At 40.6% G+C, this 25,571-nt stretch overlaps 1 protein-coding gene across 3 annotated transcripts in view; it reads left to right on the top strand.

Moving 5' to 3' along the window:
- Positions 1-25,571, top strand: part of LDLRAD4 (low density lipoprotein receptor class A domain containing 4) — a 298,762-nt gene that overhangs the window by 132,241 nt on the left and 140,950 nt on the right. For all 3 annotated transcript variants that reach the window (XM_014938510.1, XM_014938508.1, XM_014938509.1), the window contains one exon: positions 9,849-9,989. In XM_014938510.1, coding sequence (XP_014793996.1) covers positions 9,849-9,989 — 141 coding nt within the window. The remainder of the gene's footprint in view (positions 1-9,848; positions 9,990-25,571) is intronic.

Raw genomic sequence — 25,571 nt, 5'->3', positions numbered from 1 at the left:
TGCCTTTTTTTTTTTTTTTTTTTTTAAATAGTTCTTATTTCCATAAAAGCAGAAGAGAATTTCCTGGGACAAAGAAAAGGCACTTCTGTAGCCCAGGGGTGTTCTTTCCGCTCAGCATCACAGACCTGCTGCATGCAGTGAACATGGGAGGGATTCTCCAAGACATTTATAGCGGAAAATGTTAGGCAAGCTGAATGACTACCAGCTCTGCTGTATGGAAATGCATATAGGTGGGAGTCTGTATACATTTGCAACACAATACAAATTTGGGAGGGAACGTTCATGGAAATTGGACAAGAAGCCAAGGGGTAGAAAAGAGGAATTTTCTAATAGGAAAAGCTTTTTTTTTAAAAAAATAATTTTAAAGGTTTAGCCATAAAGCCTCAGCCTGGGAAAGGTACTAAGCCGAATAAAATGTGTGACTCATTTTTTTGATACACCTGAGTAAGGACTGAAGAACTAAATAACAATTGATACAAGATAGTACTAGTTTGTAAAAACCGTTGTCTATGCTGTACGATGCAAGTCATTGAGAGCAATCTGTTTGGCTGTGCTCTATGTATTATTTTGCTTCTTATCTTTTGTTACGTGAACACTGAGCACAGTGACCTGAGTTAGACGCTTGTTAGATAATTGGACTTAAAGGGAAATTGCATATAGAATACAAAAACTAACAGTGACAAGGTATTTACTGTGGGCACATGCAAATCTCTGCAGATGTGGATTGGAGAACATGTTACAGATTTTTAAAAAACTTGTCATTATTCACATTAGTGTGCCTTGCACAATTCAAATGTGATTGAGAAATGAAAGGAGAACTCTTGTTCATTAAAATCTGGAATTCATGCTACAGCAGAAGCTCCCTAACTGTCCTGCATTATGACATATAGTAAATATATTAATTTGTCTTACATTTTCTGCACAGTCATCAGTATTAGGTTGAAATCTTGTGAACAGCCACCTGAAACATGATATACTCCTGCCTGCATTTTACATTACTTGTATGGAAATTCAAGTTCTCAGGTGTATTCTCAGACCCCTCTTTGCTTCAGCAACATTACACAATTGCAGATGAGAATGGTATTTATTCTGTATTCCAGTACCTCCTAGGAGAGCTAACTGAAAACAGTTCCTGCCTTACAGGGGTCACAGTCTTAAGTAATCTGACCTAATTTAATAACAGAGAGCATAAAGACAGCACTTTTTCCCACCAATCATCCAATTTCCCCCAACCCCCAGATAGTCCTTGGGTATTGTAGTAACTGTTGTATCCTCATCTGGGCCCATTTTTAGGACTGCAATCAAAACTTAGCAATGCATCTGTGAAGTGACATGGTTTAGTATGTATTTTTCTGGGTTCAAAGATTTTAAGTTAACAGGTAAAATGGTCTAGTCTTGATCTATTTGCTATACAAACAATATTTCAAAGAAAAAATGAAAAGCTGCTACAGTAATGTGATTTTTTATTTTATATTCCTCTATGTATGCAGCACTCTGCAAACCTGGTAAGTGACACTGCTTGTGATTATTAAAGATTTCTTAAGATGAAAACCAACTAAGATAATTTTAAAATATTTACCATAAATCAAGAATTCTTTGAATTATGATTAAGGAGAACTAGATGTTAAAAAAATCTCATTTGCACATACCTTTTACTTCTCATCTGCACTTGCCCATGATAATGACATTGTGCTTGACAAAAATTATAAGGTACATATTTAATGTAGTTTTAATCGTCTCCTCATATAATTTCACACCTGAAAATGAGAGTGTCATTAGCTGAGTCACCAACATGCCTTCCCCATCCTTGATTAGGAAAACTCTGCTAGTACGTGTAGAAATGTAAGGGGTGAAGGTAGGGGCTTCCCTGGGGTCCATCAGGTCTGGGCCTGCCAGCCATGACCTGTCCCACTGCCCCAGCCTGGGGTGAGGTGGTGGGACAGGATGTGAGCCTGTGGCCTGGCATGTCACAGCGGACCCCGCTGTGCCACTGCACTGAACTGGGAGAAACGTGAGGCCTTCTTATGGCCGGTGGAAGCCCATCCCTTGTAGGTTGTTCCTTCTCAGGAGCTGGAGTGAAGGTGTTCCTTGTCTGCCACCTTAGCAGCTGCGTGTGTCTGCCCTGGTGCTCTGTGTCCTTTCTGCGGGCTCTGACCCAAGCACATCATGGGTCAAAGTCAAGACTGTAGCTTGGTTGAGTTGTTGGCACTGACACAAATCCATGAGCGGGCAAGTGCAGGGCATGTAGTACTGAGGGGGAATGTTTCTGCAGAAGATTTTTGGCTGGAGAAGGTGTCAGGCTGCTTTGGTGGGGATGTGAAGGAGACTTTACATGAGTGTGGAGCAGGGGACGCAATTCTCGAGTTTTGTTGAGCAGCTTTGGCATTTCAGTGCTGTGTGGGCATAAACGGGCAGATCATTGCTGGCTCTGAAAAAGCAAGTGGGTAGAAGGGCAGAAAATGCAAACCTGTACTCTGATGCTACCTAGTTGTTTTATGGAAAGATAAGTGAAGAATAAACCAGAAAAGATTGTCTGTGAAGGTGGCAATAGAAGAACCTTTCCTTTATTTGCTTTTCCCTGTGATGGCATAACTGGCTGTTTAGTGAGCCTGATGGTCTTCAGGGTCAACTTGGAGAGGCTTATCCATTTGAGATGAGTGCTGTGATGGGAACTGTTGGCTCCCTGTTCTCGAAGAGACCTACTCAGGGGAGCTGCTGGTCCCTGCTGCCAGGCTGTGGAGGCTCGCTGCGTGGGCAGGATGATGGATGAGTGACAACCTGCCTCTTGAATTTTGTGTAGGTGCGAAAAAGTTTCCAGTGTTGATGAAAACTCGTCTCATAATGCCCCACAGGACTCCAGGAAGAGACCTCCCTGTTCCTTTTCACATTGGAAACAGGTATATATGGGGAAGAAAGATCACAGATGAAAACCAACCCCACTGCCAAATCTCAAAATAAATGAGGTCTTCCAGTTGTCCTCACAACTTCTAATGTAATTTAATTCAGGCTAGTAAATAAGGTAAGCTTAGTGAAATGTTCTAACATTCTGAGCTGGTGAATTACATAGCAGATTTCACTACCTGTACATTAAAACATTGTGTTTGCTTCCTTTAGCTACTGCCATAAATAGAATCATAGAATCATCTAGGTTGGAAGGGACCTTTAAGATCATCAAGTCCAACCATCAACCTAGCTCTGATAAAAACCATCATTAAACTTATTTCCCTAAGCACCATATCTACCCGTCTTTTAAATATGTCCAGGGATGGCAACTCAACCACGGCCCTGGACAGCCTGTTCTAATGCTTGACAAGCCTTTCTGTGAAGAAATTTTTCTTAATATCCAATCTGAACCTCCCCTGGCACAAGTTGAGGCCATTTCTTCTCGTCCTAGCACTTGTTACTTGGTAGAAGAGATGGACCCCCACCTTGCCACAACCTCCTTTCAGGTAGTTGTAGAGAGCGATAAGGTCTCCCCTCAGCCTCCTTTTCTCCAGGCTAATAGTAACTAGTTAAAGGGCATGACTCCAGGCTTTGCCTTAAGAAGAGATGAAAAGATAATTGCTGGATAAGCAAGTGAGCATGGGGGACTGCAGGAGGGTAGCAGCTCAACAAATGAGACTGGTTTGAACTGGTGACAATCTTTTTTCGATCAGTGCAGTTTCCAGGCTGTCATCTCCCCTGGGCAGAGAAGGCCTCTGGGTGTTGTGTGACCCCGAGAACCAACTCCCCTGTCCTGCGCGAGGCTGTGGGCAGCGAGGACAGGCCTTTGGCTTACAGCTCGGCTTCTTATTCTACATAAGCTGATCCGCTTTCAGTTTTGTTGGTATTGTGCTTGGCATTCTTTTTATGAAGTGTTTTTTTGTTTTGTAAAGACCTATTTATCCCTCCCTTCCCTGCACCAGTGGAGATTTATTAGATCGTGTGGCAGCCTGCCATCTTCCTTATTAACCAAGCTTTTTCCCAAATAAACATGTTCCTTGTGTACACTGCCTCCTATTTATGATTTACTTCCCATTATAAAGCTACAATCTACAATATTAAAAATAATACACAGACAGATGTTTATCAGAGGTTGAACAGGGTTTTATTGTACTGACTCTGGTATTTGTGGTTTATATTTCTTTAATCTCTAGCGAAGTGTGCTTCCTCCCACCCTCCTCAATTTACTACTTTTGCCTCTTATTACCCTTATAACAGGTGGTGATGCCCGTCTAACATATTTTTGTTCAGGCTGTTACGTGTTGCAATATGAAAAGGAGTATGAAGAAGTATGATGACATACTTAAAATGGAGGCTTTATGTAAGACATTAGAAATTAGACCTTTATTCCAGAGATCTAGATCCACCCAGAGGCAGAGATTTTCGCCTTCTGTTCTGTGATGCCAGCAGGGTATTTGATCACCCTCTGCTGGCTGTACTGCCAGGGCTGCTACCAATTCTCTGGATTTTGGGAGGGTGCCTTTACACTTGGGTTAAGTTCCAGACATCACTTAAAATTTCGTTTTGTGGGTTTGTACTCTGTTACTACAGTTTAGCCAAACCAGTTTGAGATCACTGGCTGTATATAGAGTTTTTTGGTCTTTATTCGAATGGATGGAGTAGAACTCTGCCTCTGGGTCACATAATCATCTCAGACCCGTTAAATAAGTAGCTGTGACATGCATCGTAACAGTGGCCTAAACTGCCATATTTTTTCAATATGACACTTTGTCGCTTTTTTTTTCTTGGCCTGTGGTTGGACTTACATTACGAAAACAAACAGCACTTAGCTATAATTAAAAATGCCCTACAGTAAGTGGGATGACAAAACAATGGAAATGCTGTTCATATGGATGAAGTCAAGTGTAAATGAAGTCTAAAAGAATTAAGTTGAATGCAAGGATAAAATTATCTTGTTGGGCAGGCACAAGAAAACCTAAAATAAGCCTAGCCAATACAGCAGATCTTGCATTTCACAATAAAAAAAGTCTGATCAGAGGGTTTTTTTGTATCATGAGGCAAACCCATCTTTTGCTGTTGCAGCTGAAACGTAACCTTCAATTAACAATTTGAAATGCAGTCATATGTTAATGGGTATTTGTGTGTAGAGGGTTTATACATACAAGCATGTACCTTGAACATGTGAACAATATACTTATTTATACTACCGGCGTACAGTTTTAAAAAATAGGAAACATTCACAATGGTATTCTTAGTATTCCTTTTTTTCCAAGGTACTATAGTTCTACCTGGAAGTAAGTTTATTAAAACTTTATGTTGAAGAATCAGTATATTGGCAAGATAAACTTTAAAATTATGCTGCAGACAGAATTATGCCTTACTATGTTTGTAATTATAAGGAGAGCTGTTTATTTCAGCCTCCAGTAGCTGTCATCTTGCTTCAGGTTTAGCTCTAGTCAGAGCCTTGCTGACCAACCTACTGATGTTTCACTAATTGCCACTTGAAAATGAAGAGGAAAACTGCCTAGCTTTGAAACATTATTCATGAAAGAAGGATCATGCTGGCTTGTTTTCAAAACGGGAGCTTTTCCCCCCCTCTTCTTGTCTAGACAAGCCAAGTTCAAGACTTTGTACTGAAAAGGGCTCTCTGGTGTGTCATTAGGCACATTGGTCTAGTCTGCACTGGTCTGGATTTCCCTGTCAGAGTGTTTTGAGGTCACTCCTAGTATCTTGGTATAGACCTTTGCAGGTTTATTTACCAACTTTCAGTTTGATGATACTCTAATGTTTGCTTTTGACTATCTCCGTCAACCTGACTTTGATCCACCTTGCTTTACAAGGAAGGGCTCTCTTCTGGTTTTAGTAAAAGCATGCACTGTTTAAACGCATTTACTGCGCAAACTACTTAAGGTACTGAGTTTCTGCTTACAAGTCATAAATACCTGGTGCTACGTATGTTCCATGTTCAAAATTGTCTGTATTTTCATTGATTAATCTGTTTAATTAATTTGTCCCATTCATATGTTTTTCCTTTGAGCGTTTCCTTCAGACTTGCAACAGAACATGATTATGCAGGCGAAGTTTTGCACTTTTGTGTCCTCCATTGGCTATTACATTTTGTGAGATTTACAAGTGACTTTTGCACAGGCGTGTGTTGTGGGTTGATCCTGGCCAGCGGCTGAGCACCCGCACAGCTGCTCGCTCACCGCCCCTTCCCACCCCGCAGGAAGGGAAGAGAATAGGAAGAATTACAGCAAAAAGACAGTTTAGTAAGTGAAGAAAAGGGGGGGGGGGGGAAATCATGCAAGAGCAGTCACTCATCACCTCCCACAAGTAGACTGATGCCCAGCCAGTCTCTGAGCAACAGGAAGACAAACCCCTGCTTTTTATTGCACAGCATGATGGTGTATGGCATGGAGAATCCCTTTGGTCAGTTGTGGTCACCTGTCCTGGCTGTGTCCCCTCCCAACCTCTTGCGTACCTCCTGCCTCCTCCCTGGGAGTAGCAGGGTGAGGAAAAAGGAAGAGCCTAGACACCGTGCAGGCACTGCTCAGCAATAGCCAAAACACCGGTGTGTTATCAACACGATTTTGATCACAAATCCAAAACTCAACACCATAGGGGCTATTAGGAATAAAGTTGACTCCATCCCAGGCAGGCCCTGTACAGGATGACTGCTTTCTTGGGAAGTAGATTTGGTGGGAGATCACAAGGCAAGATGATTTTGGCACCACGGGCCATTTTAAAATCAACTGGTACTGTGGGCAACCTTCCAGTCAACGTGGGCACATCAACAGGGGATGAGGGGCCTGATTACTTTTTTAATTCACCTTGACAATACTGAATAATTGTGAATAATTCACTTGGACAGTGGTTCGCATATCTGAGGGAAGGAGGAAGTAGCCATAAAATTTTACGAGAAAGGTTCGTTGAGTCTGGTTTTTTGCATTCAAATTTTAATGTGCTCCATTATCTAGGACAAAAAAAGCCCACGTTAAAGCACAATTTTTTTCTCTGGTTAGTCCGCTTATGGTAATGTTAGTTAAAGACCAGAACTTTAAGACTTTAATAGAGCTACTAAAAATTCAATGCTTCATTTGGTCTTTTGTCTGAAGATTGTATAATCTGGTGGCAAATAGAAACCCAAAGTTCATAGCTTTAATTGCTTTTGAGTTGACATCCTGCTTGAGCACTTTATATCAGCCATGGGGGGAAGCGAGGAAAGCTTTGTATCAGGACTCAACACAAAGACACAGGAAAGAATTAAATATTGTGGCCAAAGTAACATACCAAATGTTCTAACTTCAAGCAATATGGTGTTTGATATTTGTCTTTCAAATAGAAACAGTATGTCCTTTACCACTCTAATTTCACCCTGTGTTATATTCCTCATTTAAGATCCGGGAAAGTTTGAACCCTTTCAAGCCAACTTTTCTAATCTTCCAAGGCAGCTTTGTTCTTTTCTTGTTCCAGTTTTTTACTTCATGAAGTTGCAGAAATGAGTTGTAATTATCAAATTGTTAATATTGAGACCAATCTTTTCAGTCTCCTTTCCAAAAGTAACTGTTAATGACCTTCTTAGGTCTTCAGGTTTCAAAGGCTTACTCTGGTTATGAAATTTTTATACTCTATACTCAAAACAGAAGAACTAAGTCCTTAAATGCCTCTTCAGGTCTTTGTTGTAGCAGAGAAGGACAGGGTGACAAAGGGGCAGGGAAAAATATTTTGTTTGTATAGTATTTTATTGTACAATTTGAGTAGTTCAAGTAGTATAGGGTTGGACTAAAAAAGCTTAAATCTCGAGGACCTTATTTAGGCAAATACTTACTGAATTTAAGTGCAGTTTGACCAAGTGGAATAAAAGGATAGATTTTTTCCACAGGAAATGCTTGTTTTTCTTGCATAGTATTTTATGGCTTTTATTTATATTCCTGAGTAGCATTTTATATGTTGCACATGTTGGTGCATATATTTTTGCAGCAGCAGATTCCTGCTGGTGCATGTACCAAAATGCCATTAATACTGTTGATGAAAAGTGTTCAGAGTGAAGTTCGCAAATCACTTTTACCTACAAAGCATATTGCCTTAGAAAAATTATTTTGTTCACTTTCCCAATTTATTTTTCCTGTTGTTCACTATTACCGTGCTTATGTTACACATCGGATACATGTGGGTAAGTATCACACCTCAATAACTGTTTTAGGGGCTTTTTAGAATTACAGGTCCTGTCGTCTCAGTTCAGAGTAAGTCAAGTGCTGTAAGATTAAAGGGAAGTCCCTTGTTGATGCTGTTGGAGATCAACAAATGTTGTCTTTTTGCTGGGAAGGGCCAGTGATCATCTCTCTTAAGCAGAATCAGCCAACTCAAACTGCAGCCCTCAGGGAAGCCCAGGGTTCAGGGAACAGCACTACTTTAGTAAACTACATGTGAGTGTTTCTTGGTTTTAATTCTGTCTGCTTTGCCTTTCCTTGTAAATGAGAATCACCAGAATTTGTCAACATGCTGGAAGTGTAATCATTAAATTATAATTTGTCTAGGTATAATATGTCCTCTGTTCTATATGTGTAGTGTATTTAACTTTGGAAAAACCTAGTGAGAAAGCTTTTTATAATTGCTTGAATATTTTTGTGAACATTTCTTAATTACATCTCAAATACTTACTATAAAGCTTTGTTTCTGGAAGTGACATTTAAATGATCAGTTTAGCAGAAGGGCAATGGAATTTTAATTATCAGCCATAGTAGACATCCTTAGTACATTAAGCCTTCTTTAAATACTGAGGTATTAGAGCTTCAGACAGAGGACAAGTCAGTCAGACTGAAGCCCTGCCTGACTGGGCTCTGAAAATTAGAGAAAAAACACCCAAGATGACAAGGCACTGGACTATAACTCCTATAAAAAGCTACCACTGGTTAGCACTTAGTGAATCTTTACCAGTAAAGAAAAGGCCAGGGGTGGAGGTAACGCCATCCCTGTCTGAAGGGGTAACTGCGTAGCTCTCCTGTCGGTGCAAAATTGGAGTGGGGGACGAGGTAAGGAGATTTTCCCTGACGTTTGTTTTTTAAGAACTAGATATCCGTCTAGTGAGGGATCTTACCCAGGATTAGTTAGCCAGCCTGCATCCTTTTGCAGAGAAAGGAAGAGAAGAAGGAACTTGAGGCAACAATGTTTTTGTTTAAATACTTGGTCTCGCAGGAATCGTTCTCATGACTGAACCGTATTTAGGGGAAACTGCTCCTTTCTTGCAATGAACCGAATGTACAAAATATGGCACGCCTGCCTATAGTGTTCAGACACTTTATAGACATTTTAGAAGTTTACTGACTTTATAAAGCAAACTGGCGTGTGGGAGTTCAATGTGCAGACTGAGTGCTTGATTGTAATTAGTTGGGAGACTGGCAAATTGGCTTTGGGAAGGTAGTTAAGGAATAATTGTCTGTGTCTGGACAGGATTGTTCCTGGTTACAAACTATACTGTTGCCTTACAGCTGATGCTGTTTTACATTGTGCAATACTTTTTTTAATGTGCAACAATTATTATTTTTATGCATAGTTCTGTCTTGCCCCAAAATACGAAGGTGTCACACAAACATGCGTGAGAACAAAGTCTTTGTTCAAAATGAATTGTAAGCAACATGAACTACAAAAAAAAAATCCCCAAATGGCAAATCTGGTTTACTAGTGGATTGATTCTAGTGATCTGGAACGTGTCACGTATACATTTATACATGCAACGCTTACACATTCTATAGTTTTTATTTTGGAGATAAAGTTCCAAAGACCTATCCACCGTGATAACATCTACTTGAAAAAGATTGCCTCTAATATCAGTTATTCTAGTCGTGAAGAAGGTAAGCACCAATTTCCTCACAATATTTTTTTTTTGTTTCTTTTTTGCCTTTCAGAGTGCAAATTCACCTGCGCCAGTGGTAAATGCTTGTATCTTGGTTCATTGATTTGTAACCAACAGAATGACTGTGGGGATAACAGTGATGAAGAGAACTGTCTGCTTGTAACAGAGCATCCACCTCCAGGCATCTTTAGCTGTAAGTACCGGCTCTTTGTGTGAATCCCTGTATGTATGTTTGTCGAATATGTCTGTTTACCTCAGAAACCAGTCTGTTCAGAAGCTTGATCTGCAGTGTGATTTCTGGGGGGGGATGAGACAGAGGAAGTAAATTCTGTTTTTCTCTGAAGCAGCAGTGATTTGTAACACCCTTTCTCTAGGTTTTTAAACCTGGAAAGTTGTGGTTATTCAAAGGGGGTCTGTGCTGCAGGTATTGGTGTTATAATCATATGGATCTTGTGTAGCTTCTGAGAAAGAACGCGTAATGATTAAATAATTTGTTTTCCAACATTCTAAAAAACATTTGATGCTTTGTCTTTGTGACAGTCTTAATATGTTGTTAAGTCTACTAAGAAAGGCTTTTGTGGGTATATATTTAAAATAACTTTAGTTGCCATTCTTTGGTGCATAAATATCTCTCACAGAGTGCCAGAGTTTATCACCAGAATTGCTCTTAGTGTTTTGCCCTCGGTGATGTACACTGAAATCAAACTTTGTTGGTTTTTTTTTATGTTCTGCAATAATTTATTTTGAAGCCACAATTCAGCTTTCTGGATGGGGGAGAAACTTTCCAATAATGCTTCTGGTCTACAAGTGTAATAGAAGTGCTGTTATATTACTTACTGCTTTCCACATGGTTTGGTTCTGCCAATACTGACGTCGCTCAGCACGCTGTTTCACCGTGGGTTGTGACTATGCCTTAGGTATATCCATGTTACTTATATTGTTATTAGTAATAGGAATTACAAGCAGCATGTATCTGTGAGCTTTGTACAAACGCATGTGCCTTTAGGCAGGACAGAATCACTGGAGTGGATTCAAATAGAAGATGAAGTCAGGTGTTGGATATGCACCTTTCCTTCTCTGCCCTCTGACTTCCAGTTTAGCATCTGTCTAAATGTTGTACTGTAAATATTTTTAAATCTTGTACTTTGTGGTACTTTGATACCTCTGCAGTGATTTCAGAGGTTTTGAAATAATAATGGCCTACATATGCTTTCCTATAATTTCATTTTATTTTTGTTTTGATTTGATTTTTGTAGTGAAACTCTTTCCAAAGCCCCAGGACTAGCCATATGCTTTGGTAATGGGTCCAAATAAAAATGTCACCTGTATTTGCCCATGAACTTAGGCTAACCTTGGCTTTTGAGTTTTAAAAATGTTATGCCTTATTACTTGTGTATGCATACCTTTAAAGTTCAAACAGAGGAATTTTTTTGAGTGGGATACTGTACAGCTCTTCTCTTAAGCCAGGCCAGCACAGTCATTCACTCAAAAGGAGCAATGAAAACCACTGTGGTAGAAGATGGAGGCAAGGACTGGTGGTGGCCCTGTGTGTCTGCAGTGTGATGGCCACAGCCTATGAGTTCCTAGGTGGAGATCCTAGGTGGAACTCCAAAAGCCTCCTTCAGCTTGAGGTCTGATAGCCCAGGCACCGTTGGTTTTTCAGTACCCCTCCGTCCCTGTGGCAGTTGTGCAGTAATGACAGCAACGTGTTGGCACCACATGCTGGCCTTCTCCTTGAGAGGGCTTTGGACTGTAGAAACGGTTACTTGCGTGATCCAGGATCTGCAGACCTCCTGGTCTCTCCCTAAGACACATCCCTCCCTTCAGGCAGTGCAGTAGGTCGAGAACATGAAGCCTGAAAGGGAGCAGCACTGGTCAGCTGGTGGGTCATCCTCCTCACCTCCAGCGGCGTAAAGTTTATCTGGACCAAACACAACAAAATGTGTCTGCAAAAAGCCTTCAGTGGCAGGTTTCCTACTGCTTGCACTGGAGCTTCAGTTTTATGATCCTGTCTCTGAAAAGTGGTGCGGGTCAAAGTGGTGGCGTTTGTGTCGCTTTTCAGTAGACCTAGATAAAAATTGTCTGCTTCCTTCCCAAGTCAGCCTTTTACAGACCTGAGGACTGTTACTACCCATCTATCAGTTACCTTTTGGGAGGGTTTTAAAAAAAACACCCTAAAAAAACCAAGTTCCTTCAGATGAATTGTTTTTCGTTAATTCGGTTATATTTATTTTTTCTGACTCCTCCTAAAATATGGTGTCCAATAGTCCTTCTACTGCAGATCTCCCCAGTGCTCGTGAAAAGGAATAATGAGGTGAACAGTCCTTCAAGAACTGTATTTGCTGGTTTTGTAATAACATTGCGAATGAGTTTGTACAGGAAATATTTGATTTATTGCTAGGAACATTCGGAAGTGTTTAACTTTTTACTTACCTTGTGGCAGAGAGAGCGGTTCATTGTTTGTTGCATTGGGGATATTGCTAGTGAGGGTACTTTTTCATTGCAATAGGGACTGTGAGACAAGTGCTGGTAAATAAAGAGACTTCTGTTTTAAATAAAAAAACAAAACCCAGTGAAACAGGGTCCTAAGGGTGAAACAAAGAGAATGAAGACCGAAGCTAGATGGAAAAATAATACAAACAGAAACAGTGCTTAAAACAAATGAGGATTAGTGATTTTTATCATGTTGGCTATTAAACAGGCTGTTACACAGTAGCAATCACTGCCAATTGGTAATAGGAAAGAGCATTATTATGAATGTGGCAGTTGGTTGTATTGGCTTATTCCAGCCTTAAAAAAAACGTTACTAGAATACTTGTTGAAGTGAGGTCCCCAGGCCTTAGAGGGATGACATGTTGAATTAAGGAACTTGTGCATGCCTTTGCTCAAATGATTTTAATGGGGATCCCTACCAGAGTACGCCAGAGTATGTGCACTTGATGTCCCAGCTGACAAGGCTACCTTCCAACACTGGACTACATATATTCATTCGTCTCTAATTAGTGACAAGAAGGTAATACAGCACCATACAAAGAAAATGAATGTTAAAAAAGTCCCTTGAGGAATTTTAAAGCCATAATTTCTTTCTGGTCAGTGTTACACTTCAGCTCTGTTCTTGCACCTTCTTGCTTGTGCACAGTTCTTGAACGGGCAGGAGACTGTTGAAAGGAGCCACGTGGAAGCGTGTGCTGGTCTATGTCCAAGCAGGGTGGCCTGTTGCTCCCTGGGACTGCCCTTGTCTTTACCCACAGCACACTGGCACTACTGTGGTATGCCTTCCCTTCTGCTGTTTCTTCAAAGAATCCCTTTCTCTTACTGTAGTCAAAGCTCCTATCCTCCCATGGTGGAAACAATATTCATCTCATTTCACAGTGATGCATACGCTGCCCCCAAATGATGTCTAAATAAATAAATTTTCATATGGAAGTTCTGCTTCAGTTTATTTAAGCAGCATGTGCCATGTTAGCGGTAGCCCATGTTTCCTGGCTACTGAAGCATTTCTCATTTGTGTTCTTGCCAGCAGCCAAATCCAGAATGTCTCGTTGGAGCTTATTGTTTAGTTTAGTTAAGTTGCATGAGCAGTGGTATAGAAAGATATTTTTTGTGGGTGACCTGCTCCCTGGATCTCGTGATCATAGCAGACGCTATCTCAGTGTGTTAGAGGAGTTGAAATCTCCCAGACCCGGGGTTCCTCTCTCCTTGCTGTTCTTGCTATCTGGCTCCAGTGGGAAGGCTGTTAATTCAGTCTTCTAAACGTTGCTACTGGACTCCATAAGATGTCTCATTTACTTATGCAAAGTTAAACAAAACGTGTCTTTTTGTGGCCCTTTGGTTTTATTAATTTTCCTCTGCTGACTTGTAGGTAGAGTTTCCTTCTGCTGCAACGTGGGCCATTTAGTGAGGGCAGCCGGGGAAAATCTGCGCCAGCTCCAAGGTGTGTTAGAGCCTGGTTTTAGACACCCCAAGCTGCCGTCCAGCAAGTTGGTCAAAATACACGCTGCGGCGTTTAAACTGAACGTGTTAAAGTACTGGCTTGTGTGGTTCACAGTGAGATTTTTAACACAGGTTTGATGATGTACGTTGATGTATGTATGTCCCCTTCCTCGCTGGGCTACTGCACGTTTCCCCACAGGTAGCCTCCTGCAAAGTAGCCCGTGTCCGCTCACTGCTTTGATTTTCATCAACTATGAAGACTTATTGATTGAGATAATGGAGATGACTGTTCTTTTAACACTCCTCGGAGGTCGAGGGTGTATTTAACAGCACAAAGCCATGATGGGAAAAATGAGATGAAGAAGAGGATTTTAAGCATTGCAGACTTGGCCTTGGCGGCGGCTTGCCGATCCATGTGACCTGCAAAATTTGGACTCGGAGGAATTGAAACAATGTGCCTGCTTCTAGCAGGACACAGTTCATTTGTTCGAGCTTTTCCCTTTGTTTCGCAACAAATGATCAGCCCGCCTTGTCCTGCTAAAAGTAAATTAGATTTTGAAATGGGAAGTGTCGTCTGTTGTCTGTTTGCAGACTGTGGTATCCAAGCCATGGCTAATTGAGAAGGGTTGCGACGGTGGAGATTTTAGCTCTTTCATTGTTTGGTGGAAAACAGTACCGGTAGTTATCTCTGCCGTGATCTGTACGTGTTCGTGGGCATATGAAATATAAATATTGACATGCATGAAAATTTGAAGAAGAGTAAAAGAAGGGAGAACAAATCCTTCTTGTCATGTGAAAATTATGTCTACATCAAATTTCAAGTTGTCAGCATTGATGGAGGTGATGTGTCATGGCTGTTTTGGCATAGAAGAGTTTGCTGTAGGAGTTCATTTTCCTCTGCAAGGTAAAAAAACCCAAACAAATCAAATATATAGCTCTCCCTTTCACCGCCCCCACCTACTTCTGTCAGCTCTGAGCCTTGTAGGGATCTGCAGGGGGTTGGAGAATGATTCTGTTTTAAAAACAAAAAGCTCAATCAAAGGAAAATATTTTGTTTAAAGAGACCTTTGGCATCCCCCTCTGACTGTGACACCGAATTTGCACAGATAAAAACAACCGCTTAGATTTACATTTTGATTGTGCTTCTGCTTTCATGTGTGCCGGGCTGGCCCACTTCAGGTGAAATTTATCCATTTCTTTAAATATTTAGCAGTCTAGCGTTGATGTTAATGAAAGTCTGGCACTGCTATTTTGAGCATTGCAACAATGATAGTAATTTTCAGTGTCAGATTACTGCTTCTCGGAGGAAAAGGGAGATGGGAGGAGGGAAGAGCGGAAAAAAAAAAAAAAAATTGTTTCGGGTCTAATAGAGTTTGTCATCAGCCTGGCTGTGCCAGACAGATGGATCATGAATACTGTCTAGACGCTCTCTGCCTGAGTGGAGCTGTGGTCTCTAAGGACAAGCAATGAGACGCCGGCTTAAGTGACTGGGGAAAGTCAGGACGTGCTCCCCTCTCATCAGACACCCATCCCGCCGGGCGGGAGGACGGGGCCAGCCCCGCCGGTGCTGGGGGCCGGTCAATACCGATCTCAGCTGAAACCTGGCTATTAACGGGGCTGGGAGGGGGGCGGGGGGTGGCGAAAGGAGAGGGATGGTGTTCCGACGCTATTGATTTCACCGCATCTGCCCGGGGACTGCGGGGTGGCGCGGCCGGGAGCCTGGAGCTGCTCGGGAGGGGGTGGGTTGGGGAGCCATCATCTGGCCATAAAGCACATACACAGAGCTGCTCGGTCACCTGTACTGATTGATGGGTTTAGTCACAGTCCGCGCTTGAAAATGCTGATTTTACTGGCTTGGTTTTTCTTGATTTGGCCCACTTGTTCAGTAGGATTCATTTCTTCTCCTTACCTGGGGCTCCCTACGTCCCCGGCTGTTAAGATGGGGTTACGTGAGGCTGCCTGCGGTCTGGAAAGGAGAAGCTGTGTTAACCAGGTGAGACCCATAGCCCAGGGCAGACCTTGCACTATTTAGTGATCTCTCATGCTGTTACTTGTCCTTTCTCTGTCACTAAGCGCAATTAATGATAAGGAAATAAAAATTCCTGATGTAGACGGAGCGATAAATATTTTTTGACTGGTGCAGTTATAACAAAAACTTAATTTGATACACATGCTAACTTATTTAAAAAACAAGAGGTTCTCTGGGGTTTGTGTTGCGGAATAAGCCATAGAATTCTGGATTTTACTTCTGTATAACTACATACTAGATAGATATTTTCATTCAGAAAATCCAGTTGGCTTTCAGGCTACAGTGCAGTCGTGTTTCTTCAAGCTCTATAAGCACGTTCTGTGCTTTGTTTTGAAATAATTTCACCTTTGCATATTTTTGAAGCCCATCATGGAACATTAACAACATGAGCGCGATAATTTGCAAAAGAAAAAAAGCAAAATATTAAGGTGAATTTTGTTTTCCTTTAATATTTTGTATGTGTTTTTAAAAGTACTGTATTTCCTGCTGTTTAATAGATGAAGTATAATGCTAGTCCCATGAATTCTGTAACGAAACCGCAGTGGAATTCAGTAGTGCTAGAGTTTACCCATTCTTCGTTCGGAGCCTCACAGTACTAGCAACTCTGACAAGCCAGACACACGTGTACGTGGCCAATAACAACCATGAAATATTCTCCTACAGCAGCAGGTATTTGCATCTGCTTACAAACAAGGCTGAACTCGGCTCCTGGTAAGGAATTTCCATCTCACAAAGTTTCCAGCTGAACATTAATCATATTTTTACAGTTAATGAGAAAAAAAATAAAAGCTCACAGTGCCCTGCAAATGAAAATATGGGCATTTCAGTAGCTCTGAAGTGCTGTATTACTCATTTGCAAAGTACGTCAGTCAGCTGTATCACCTTTAATCAAGATCTAGAAACAGCATTTGTTAGAACTGTTGGTGTTTGTTCTTTGTACATGTTTCATTCGCTCCTTCAATTCCTGTTAGCTTTTAGGAAGCTTCATCTAGTACTAAATGTTATGGTTTAGTACAATTATGCCTGGTAATTCTTTTGCTTTCTCCTGTTTCCTTTTTTCTCCTACTGATTTCTTACAGATGCAAAAGAAAATTTAAAGTGCGCAAAGTGTACAGTGTATTAAAATCTTCAAAGACTGATTTTTGTGTATTTGAGAGAATTCCTAAACATTACGCTGGAAATCTCAGTGCAGCAGTGCCGGGCATGATGTGACTTTCTATCTTTCAGGTGTGCTTGGCTCTGCAAGAGACAGGAGCTCCTTGCGGACCACTATAAGGCAGGGAGATGGCTTCCCACAGACTCTGAGGCCACCCTTCTTCAAGCCGTTTTCTCCACCAGAAGTGCATGATAGCAAAAATATTTCATCAGTGCAGGCCTAAAACTAAAGTACAAAAACCACAACACAGAGTCATACCACGGGCACCATTCTCCCCCTAGAGAGAGGAAGGAAGTAAACTGTGAGCCAGATATCTTCAGACATTATTTCACATACAACTACTAGGTGCTCAATCACGACATCAGAAATCATGTAGAGTAGAACTGAGCGACTCTTGTTGCTATTATTTTCAGTCCATACTAGTAAATATTGTTCTTTGCTGTCCTTCCGCTCTACATTTTGATTTGCAGGGGTCGCACTGTACAGAGCACTAAGAGCTGCCTGGCTAAATCTCTGTAAGTTTTAGATGCAGTTCTGAAATCCTCCTCTGCGAATTTTAAAGCCACTGCTCTCCCTGTCAGTCATTCAACCCACATCATTGGTTATCGTTGGTAAATGCTCATTAGGAGCACTGCCTTTGTGCTGTGTTTGCACTTGGCTAATACAAGCTTAGAGGAGCAGCCACAAACTATTTCTTCTGTACAGCATTGGAAGCTGTTCAGATGTTTAGGTAGTATGAAGATTACTTAGGTTTTCATATGGTTTAGTGTTTCAGAGAACATGCTTCGAGGCAGCTTTTTTTAAAATAAAAAATAATTTAAGAAAATTCTTCCCAAAAAAGAGACGTAGAGTCAAACTAGACAACCTTCCTTCTCTAGGAATGCTGCAGACTCTGATGTTTGATTACTTTTCATTCTGCAGTTGCATATTTGACCCTTTTATCTCCAGAAACTCTTTATCTCCCTGATGAAATTAACCACCTTGATTTTTCTTAAGCAGGCTCATCTTCCCCTTCTCTTTAAAAGTAGCAGCTGAGATGAAGGTGAATTGGGAGTTTGCTTGTATGTTATGGTGTGAATAAATGCACACTGAAAATTTTCTGTCTGAAGTTTCTATGTAGCTTAATATATAGCATCATGTTTGTGCTCAAAAAAAATCCATGCTTTTCATGGATCTCTGTGATCTGTATTGTGTGTGAAATGATGCTTTTCCATGTCATGTAGTGTTTAACCAAAGCATGTTGCTTTGGCTGTTAGTGTTCAGCTATTTTTCCCAGACTGGAAAGCCTGAGAAACCCTGTTTTCTCCACAGTTTTGCAAGTGCTTGAAACCAGCATAAGCCAGTATTGCCCCTTGTGGTTACTCCCTCACTTGTCCTTGTGCAAATGTTTGTGCAGCCACACAGGAGTTGGGCTGGAGACCTGGTCTGGTTCTGATAAACTCGGGAGAAACATCCACTTTGTTTTGGCTGGTGTCATGTCTTTGGTTCTGTTCTCAGCTCAACTGTGCAAACTCTTGTGCTGGCACAAAGTAGAAGGCACTACAAGTGGCTTCATTCAGTGGTGGTTTATCTTTGACTCGTTTAAGGTTTCCACGAAGCAGTAGTGTTACTAAATGCCTTAGTCCTTGCCACGCTGAAGTACATGCTTAAAGATCTTCCCCTGAACACAGGAGAGTTTGGGAATTAACAGCTAATTGTTGCTTTCCCCCTTCTCCCCCATTCTGATCTCATCATCTGTCCCTTTTTGTTACAGAGAAATGAAGCAGAAGAATGAAGCATCAGAAGGGGTCTCTTGTGACCGTTCATGGGCTTGGGTTCATTTGGAATGAACCCATGCTAGTAGAATGTAATATAGCATTTCAATAACAAAGCCCAGTTTGGCTTAAGACGTGGGGCTTTATTGGAATAGTGTTAGCTAGTTCATAGGAGCCAGCTGTCCTGGGTCAGATCAAAGGCCCAGCTAGCCCAGTATTGAATCTGGCACTGGCCAGTTGCAGATGCTAAGTGAAAGAGCATAAACAAATTAGATAAACAGTTGTGCTTTTCCCCGTAAACCTGGTTCCTTGGAGGAATGCTGCACTGCTCTGCATGAGGAGCATGGGATTTCTGCCCTCCTGAGAGAATTCGGCATTTAGAAAAGGCAGGAACTGAGGTAAAGAGAAAATGTCTCATTTCATAAGTGTGAGAATGAGAGAAGAGCCATCCACCCTTCTCTAACCAGTAGATGTGTGGGCAGGTTGGTTTCTTCTATAGTCAGCACATACTTTTCATGTTAAGGCATTTTGAATGTAGGACGCAAGCTTGGAAGTGCTGAATTCATGTCAACCTGAGAGACTATTAGCCTGGGTCTTTTCACTTATTTTGTGAGAAACAGATATTTTTAATTTTTCTAAGCTTACTGGTGGTTTTTTTTCTGAGGGGTGTTGGGAGTTTTTTTAGTCAGGATTTGTGGACTGTGTGACAGCTTTATATTTAATAGTGAACAAGTTCATCTTGCCAAAGTAGGCTTAAATTTGGCTTGGCTTTTTAAAAAAACAATTGCTCCCACAAAGCCTACTGCACGTAGGAAACACAGTTGTCACCTGTGACTGTGTATTACACAGGTATCAGATAGCGTGGGAGTACGTGTGTGTATATTACAGCAGGCTTGCACTCATTTTTGTTTTATTTCCATGCATGTTATGTGCAAATGAGTGAATACAGACTGGTTAGCATTAAGAAAAATACCAGCAACGTAGAAAGATCTGTACCTCAGCTCCTATGAAAACATAAATTGGGATTTCTATCTTTGTTTAAAAATACCCACTGTTTTAATTATAGGCTTAGGACTAAAATCAAGGCTAAAATATTTTTTCACATTCTGTTTAGACCATGAATGAGACAGTTGACCAACTGTTTATACTGAGCCACTGTCAGGAGCTAAAGGAAAACAGGTCAGGAGAGTGAGTTGTTAAATTAATTGTGTTTTGTATGTGATAGATGACTTTTCTCTAACTTACAATACAGTGTAAGAGGCTAGAGAGAGATGTATGTAACACGGCGTTAGTCCAACCATACACGATAAGATCGCAGCCCTACTTATCTTTCTAGCAGTATTGCTACACCGGTAGCTTCCTCTTTCCTTCTCAGATTTCTCCTTCTTCTTTCCTTCTGTTTCAGTATTGCTGTGTAATAGCTTCATAAATGTAAGACAGATTAAGGACTTGGGGGGTGTAGAGATAATAATGACGCACTATGTGAATACTGAGTCTGGCACCTAGTAGCACCTTGATAGAAATAGAAAGCTGTGATCACAGTATTAAAATATGCTAACAAGCTGAAGGAGCTAATGGGCTGAATTTTTACAGTGCAGATGTTCATCCGGCACTTGTGCTGAATGCAATAACAAATGTGTGGGGGCTGATGGTGATATTATTGTGTTCTTGGCAGCACAGTCCTCCAAAACAATCTTCCTTTCTTTTATATTTTACCAAGATTTAGAATGTTCTTTTTTTGTGGTCTAAGATAACAAATGTAAGTATGTATAAACAAACCGGCATGACTAAGGCTGGCTGGGCTAGGGTTGTCTTTTATTCAAACAGGGGGTTCTGTGAGAATGGATGCACCCCTGTATGTGGTGGTGGGGATCCATATCTCTGTTCTTGGGTAGTTCATGCTCTACATTTCCTGCTAAATATCAGATAGTTTTATTGGTTTTGGTTTCAAAACCCAGCTCATCTGGCCAGAGTAAACCATCTGCTTTGAGAAACTGTAGAGCAATGGTCTGATGTAAAGGTCAGCTCCTTGTGTTTTCCAGAGGAGAGTCGCTAGTCTCCTGGAGAACAGACACAGTGGCCTGTAATCAGTACCTCAGCCTGGCCACCCATCTCATTTCACGTGTTCAGTCTCTACCTTTGTGTTCAATGCTTTGCAGCTGATGCCAAGAATGATGTTGCTGCCTTGTAGAGCTTTTCAGCTGTTTCATTAAAAGCCACCTTGACTTCTTTCCAGCAGATTCAGATATTCTTCAGCTCTTTTTTTTTTTTTTTTCCTTCCCTATCTGACAAAGATTCTGGCTTGTTTGTTTTAATTACCAGGATGAAAGGTGCATGTGGCTTGTGTTGGTATTGAGCTCCAGCTCTCACTGTGAATACCTGTCACGTTTGATAGGGTATTACAATGTAGATGATCAGTCAACTGGCCGTTGTAACACAGGTTTCAAACCATGTCACCTTTTGACTAGCCAATTTGATAAAGTTTGGGGAAAATAAATTATACTGATGTTAGAAAACTAAAGGAAGGACTGAAATGATATGAGGAATGGAAGACCTGGTCATCAGTGAATAGTCCCACCACCAGCTTGGCATCTCTGCCGCAGACTTCCAGGGCAATCCTGATGAAATCATTATTGGTTTTCTTCCTTAATTTCTTTATTTATAAAATGGAGATAATGATGTTAATCTACTTTGCAGAAGTAATAAAATAAGATGAAATTCTTACATGGTTGAAAAACATGCAAAGAGATGTTAAGCTGTAATAACCTCAGAAAAATGGGTATTATACTGGAAAAAATACAATGATAAGCTAACAGTGTTTAGAAAGTATGTGCTTTATGATGTATATTAACATTAGCACTTACTGTCCAATATGAATAAATTTATCTTTAATTTTTTTACTTGTATGACAACATCTACAAGCAAGGAAATGGATATGCTAAATAGTTTCTAAGTAGGTACATAAAAAGTCTCTTTGCATAAAAATATAACTAGAGACAGAAGAATAGGAATGAGTTTCATCAGTCAACTATAATTCCACAATTGAAGCAGAGTATCTTAAAAAATGGTGAATGTAATGCAATATAATGATATTTGGTTGTGTGTTAGTGAAGTCTGAGGAGGAATATCAGAAGGATTTAATCGAATGAGGTCAGCAGTCAACAGAATGATGGATGAAATTCAATCTTGATTAATGCAAAGTAATTCGTACTGGAAGGCAAAGTATGTGCTATTAATACAGTTTATTGGCTCCTAATTAATTGTGTAATTTCAGGAAAAGGACCAAAGCATCACTGTGAAGGGCTGAATGAAGACCTCTTTAGAGAATACAATTGTGGTCAGATAAAATATTTTGAATCAATAAAAAAATAGGATGTGATTTGTTATGATGCTGTTACATAAATCAACACTTCACCTTTACCTAGAATGCTATGGTCAAGTGCTGCTGCAGCACCAAAACATGCTGCAGATGTAGAAAACATGGGAAAGCAGTAGAAAGAAGTTGTGAACAGACTTTAATATGAATAGAGACCAAAAAGTTTGGAACTGTTTACTTTTGAGTCTAGGTAAGGAGTAGGGAAATAAAAAGGTACACAGGACTATGGGCGTTGAACAGAAGGAAGGTGAGGAACTTAGGCTGTGTCATAAGAAGATTGCTCGGTGCAATTCAAAGCTGATAAAACAGAAATTTTTTCATGCATCCTGTCTGCAGGCTACATACCTCATTACTATGCAGTGTCATTGAGGCAAGGATTTAACAATATTTAAAGAAAGGAAGCCTCTGAACACTGAGTCCACTTGTGGGTAATCTATCCAGAGAGAAGTAGTTAGGAAATGTATAAGGCTGAGGTTCCAAGCATTAAACTTATTTCTAACTGTAAGAATGGGTTAAGAGCTTCAGAGGACATTTCCTCAGTCCTTTGGAGAACTGAATGTCCTCATCCAGGAGGACAGTGCGTAGGTTCCCATGTGTGGTGTGAAACTGAAATCTGTAGTAAATGGCTTGGAATAGTGTTTGTGTGAAGCTGTGATCAAGGTCCTTATGCACAGTTTCTCGGACTTCAGTAATTACTGATATTGCATGTAATAGCCGTCCGTCACATCTTACAAAGCACAAATCTGGACTGCCTTGTGTATCTGTTTTTCGTAGAAGGTGGTTATCTAGCAAGGCTGGCACACTGAGTTGCTCAACAAGTGAAAACTGTGGTATCTCTGCCAGGCGGTGCTGGATTACCTGTTGCACAGCAGGCTCCAGCCCTGGGAAGGGTGTTGAGCCCATCCCCAGCGCAGGAGATCACGCCGACGGGAAACGTGTACTAGGAATTGCAGAGGAAGCCGGTTTAAGCAAGCAAGGTTTAGAATTAAATGTGTTGCAATATGGATTGGTATTTCACTCTTTGAAGCTTCCTACAGAAGTCCATTAGGCTCATCTAGTTAATAAACCAGACCTTCAGAAATGCCTACTCCTTCAACATAATGTACTGAACTCCATATGTAAATGTTCAACATAGTGGACAACGTTTGTGGATCTTCTATTCTTGCAGGAGATGATAACAGTTTCTTAGCTTATTGCAACACAAGCTATCCATTAATTAGGACTTTCGGAGAGAAATGTGTGTAGGCTGTGAACATGCAGTGTGATGCAGAGAGGTGGGAAACAGATGTGTGGTCATATATGCACCAGCCAGCTATTACTCAGATACCATCCGTCTGCTAATTAGCGGCTGGAATGTTGAATAACACTGGTGTTCGTGCAATTGCTTGAGTGCAGTCCTGCGTCTAGGTTTCACACTTGTCTTAATCTCTACACGGTACCGTAAGTAACATGCTTCAATTAAAATTGTTTTGAAAGTGAGGTGTCTAGAACTTCCATGTTACAACAGACTAATTTCTTGGTGTAGATTACTGTCAGTGTAGGGCCATCAGCTTTTTGTACCTTTGGAGGAACAGCATTGGGTTAACACTGGAGAGGAAACCTGACTCATCCGTTTTTCTTCTTGCCATGCTAATGAACTCCGTGTGTGTCACATCAACTTTAAACTACCCCCTTGATGACTCTCCCCCTACCTCCTTAAATAAAGAGTCAGCAAAGAGCAGCTTTGCTGCTCTTCTGAACTGCCACAGCCGGGGGAAGTACGTGGTAGTATCATGTTGCCTGTATGATGAACGGCTCCTTAGGAAAAAATTGTAATTTATCTAAAGGTCATATTTTACTGTATTATCCCTAAGAATCTCAATAGAAAGTATTAGTATTTCTAGTTGCTATATATCTTAAAAACACACGTGTTCATGCACACACATACACATATACTCTAGATCTAGATCTTTTGTGAAGTCGAGATCCATGATACATTTCAGCCCTGCCCATCGTTACAGGAACAGGCAGTAGCAGCCAGTGCAATTACTGTTGCCACACTGGTGTTTTAACTTATCTACTAGTCTGTACTGTGCTGTATTCCAGGTAAAAGGCACATCTTTAGATCAGAAAGAGCAACTCCAGATTTTCTGCCAGAACATAAATGCAGAGATGTCTTTTCTCCGCTACAGTTTCTGCATTTGTAAAATTTTTCTCATGCTTTCCTGAAACAACTTCCTCCTTTATCCATATAAAAAAGCTTGTGAATTAGAAGAGCGCTTCTAATCTTCCAGGTAACTGGGGAAATAATCCTTCTTTCCCCCCTCCCCTTCTCCCCCTCCTTATCTTCCCTCCCCACAGAATGCTAAAACATTGTTTTTCCTCCCAGAGTTGAAAGGTGTGTTTTGCAGAATACAGATGAGATATTTGTTGGCTAGCAAAAAATAAAGCAAAACATGAGACATGTCTTTCAAGTACAAATGGGGCTTTAGAGATCTCTGTTGGAAAGCCTGATTTCTACATGAGCACAACTGTTTCTCCATATTGCCTGGAACACTTCAGTTACATATTTGGCCACACTTTCTATTATGGATTCTATAAAGACATCATTTGTCAAGCTAATAACTGTGTACAAAAAATGTTTATTCACAATAAAAATGGATTTCAGAGATCTTTGAACTGCACCCACAGATACAAGATTTTGCAGTACTTAGCAATATACTGAGCTGGATTAGATGATAGTAATATTCAGGATTCCTTTCTCCATTCTGCAGGGCTAACTGAACTTAACTACTTTTTTGAACCATATCATTTACATTTTATTTTTTTTAATATTTCTAATTTTTGGCCTCTCTAGGGAGGAAGCTGAAATATTATTTCATTGTCAAGACCTTGCTTGCAGAGTGTGTTTTTCATGACACTGCTGGTCTCTGACTGAAAAAGAGCAATATTAGACTTTATAGCATATTCAACCTAGGTGGATAATTGGTTTTTGTAGGAAATGTATACTTTTTAGCTGAACAGAAAATTTGCCTTACTAAACTACAGACTGCATAGATTCTTTCTAGAAATTATTTTCTTTAATTATGTCATATATAAGCCATATTCAAAAGGTATCTTTGTTGCTGATTTAAACAGCAGTTAAGTCACTTAAGTAGGAGCTAGACACACAAATATCTTTCTATATGTGACTATAGCAGCTATTTAAACTAAGGATTTAAGCAGACAGAATGTAATTAACCCCATTGCAAGACTAATACACAAGGGAAAAATGCCATAGGATTTTGTAATAGCGACAAGTGGTCAAGGCATTACATTTATGCGTTGCTAGTTTTACCAGCTGTGTCTCATTCCATTATTCATACACACAGACGGACAGACACACACCTCTATTCTAATTAATTATAGTTGTCGACCAGTGGGGGGAAAAAAAAACAACAGCAGAGGTGATTTTCAAGAAAAAATTCTGATTTCAAGGTGGGGCCACCAACCGCTAGAAGTCTGCAGATGTGAAACAGCTTTTTGAGGTTTAAAAATCGGTTTATATC

The sequence above is a fragment of the Calidris pugnax genome, unplaced genomic scaffold (assembly GCF_001431845.1).
Source record: "Calidris pugnax isolate Ruff unplaced genomic scaffold, ASM143184v1 scaffold13, whole genome shotgun sequence".
In the NCBI taxonomy this organism is placed as follows: domain Eukaryota; kingdom Metazoa; phylum Chordata; class Aves; order Charadriiformes; family Scolopacidae; genus Calidris; species Calidris pugnax.
Note: the sequence above shows the minus strand (reverse complement) of the source record. Positions and strands in the feature narration are given on the sequence as shown.